The sequence below is a fragment of the Diaphorina citri genome, unplaced genomic scaffold (assembly GCF_000475195.1).
Source record: "Diaphorina citri unplaced genomic scaffold, Diaci psyllid genome assembly version 1.1 scaffold12552, whole genome shotgun sequence".
In the NCBI taxonomy this organism is placed as follows: domain Eukaryota; kingdom Metazoa; phylum Arthropoda; class Insecta; order Hemiptera; family Psyllidae; genus Diaphorina; species Diaphorina citri.
In genome coordinates this window covers 1-1,465 of record NW_007389922.1, presented here as the reverse complement: position 1 = coordinate 1,465, position 1,465 = coordinate 1, and the positions used below count along the sequence as shown (strand labels likewise).

At 35.5% G+C, this 1,465-nt stretch overlaps 1 protein-coding gene across 1 annotated transcript; it reads right to left on the bottom strand.

The window, feature by feature from the left end:
• Positions 1 to 9: 9 nt before the first annotated feature.
• On the bottom strand, positions 10 to 1,230 carry LOC103522896 (general transcription factor II-I repeat domain-containing protein 2B-like; the record flags this gene model as incomplete). Its single annotated transcript, XM_008487983.1, has 1 exon — positions 10 to 1,230. A coding segment is annotated over exon 1 (1,221 nt), but the record flags the coding sequence as incomplete, so codon positions are not given.
• Positions 1,231 to 1,465: the final 235 nt, after the last annotated feature.

The following is a 1,465-nucleotide window of genomic DNA, read 5'->3' as shown; positions in this document are numbered from 1 at the left end:
AATTTCTACTAATTCTTGTTGAATTAATACTGGATAATTTAATATTTGGGATTCGTTGATCGAACAGGGATTTTGAATGAGCAAAATATTTTCTCGTTCTGCTTCAAAGTCTTCAAATCTAGTTTCAAAATTCTTTAATAGGTTTTCGATCTGTAATTTGTATTTCTCAATGCCAGGTTTTCCTATTTCTACTTTTTTTACAATTTCAACGAGATTGGGGAAATGATCAATATTATCATTTTTTAGATTTGCTAGAAAAAGTTTCAACTTAGCTTTGAATCCTTGGACGAGATTGAACATTGATGGTAAAGAAGAATCCTTCCCTTGCAGCTTTAGATTGAGTTTGTTCAGGTAAGTTGTCACATCAACAACAAAAGCTAAATCACATAACCACATTTCATTTTCCAAAAGACATGTCTCAGCAGGCAAGGCTTCTTTTTCCTGCAAGAACAGTAACACTTGGTCTTTCAAAAGCCAGAAATGTTTGAGCATCTCCCCTTTTGAGAGCCATCGAACCGCGCAATACATGTGTAATTCTCCATGTTCACTTACTTCTTCTTCAAACAAAACTCGGAATTCCCTTCGGTGAAGAGCTCTGGCTCGTATAAAATTAATGCAGCGTACAACAGGATCAATTACTTCATTGAATTTCATATCTTTGGCAGACAAGGATTCCTGGTGAATTATGCAATGGTAAGTATGCAATGGACGTCCCAAGAATTTAGTTAACAAAGCCACACAACCGTTATTTTTACCCATCATTGCAGGTGCCCCATCTGTGCAAACAGAATTGAGTTTTTTCCATTCCAAGTTTTTCCTTTCAACACATTCCTTAATTTTTAGAAATATGTCCTCTCCTTTGGACGTTGTTTCTAACTGGCAGATTTCTAGTAAATCTTGGAATATGTTGAAATCTCCATCAATACATCGCACAAAGATAGATAGCTGGGACATACTTGTTAAGTCACATGTTTCGTCCAATGCCAAAGAAAAGTATTTGCACTTTGCTACCATATCTTGAATTTGGCTGCTGATGTCATTGGACATCTCTTCCATTCGTCTCGTAACAGTAGGTCTTGAAAGTGAGATATTTTCTGCATGTTTTTTTACATTTTGATCATTACAGTGCTCAGCAAATATTGACAAGGCCTCTTTAACAATTTGACCATCAGAAAAAGGCTTCTTCTTTTTGGCCAGGAGTAGTGATATTTCATATGATGCCTTCACCATTGATTCAACTTTCATTGATTCTTTCTTAAATAGATTCTGCTGAGAACATAATTCCCTCTTTTTTCTCTTCACAAAGTCAGCTCGCAGAACACTACCTTCAGGATAGTCTTGATTGAATTTTGGATGATTCTGTTTGAAATGCCTTTCCAAATTGAACTTCTTCAGCTTAACTTCAACTTTGATACCTAGATTTTTCCTTCTTGGATATTCTTACATCCTAGTTATATTGAGGGAA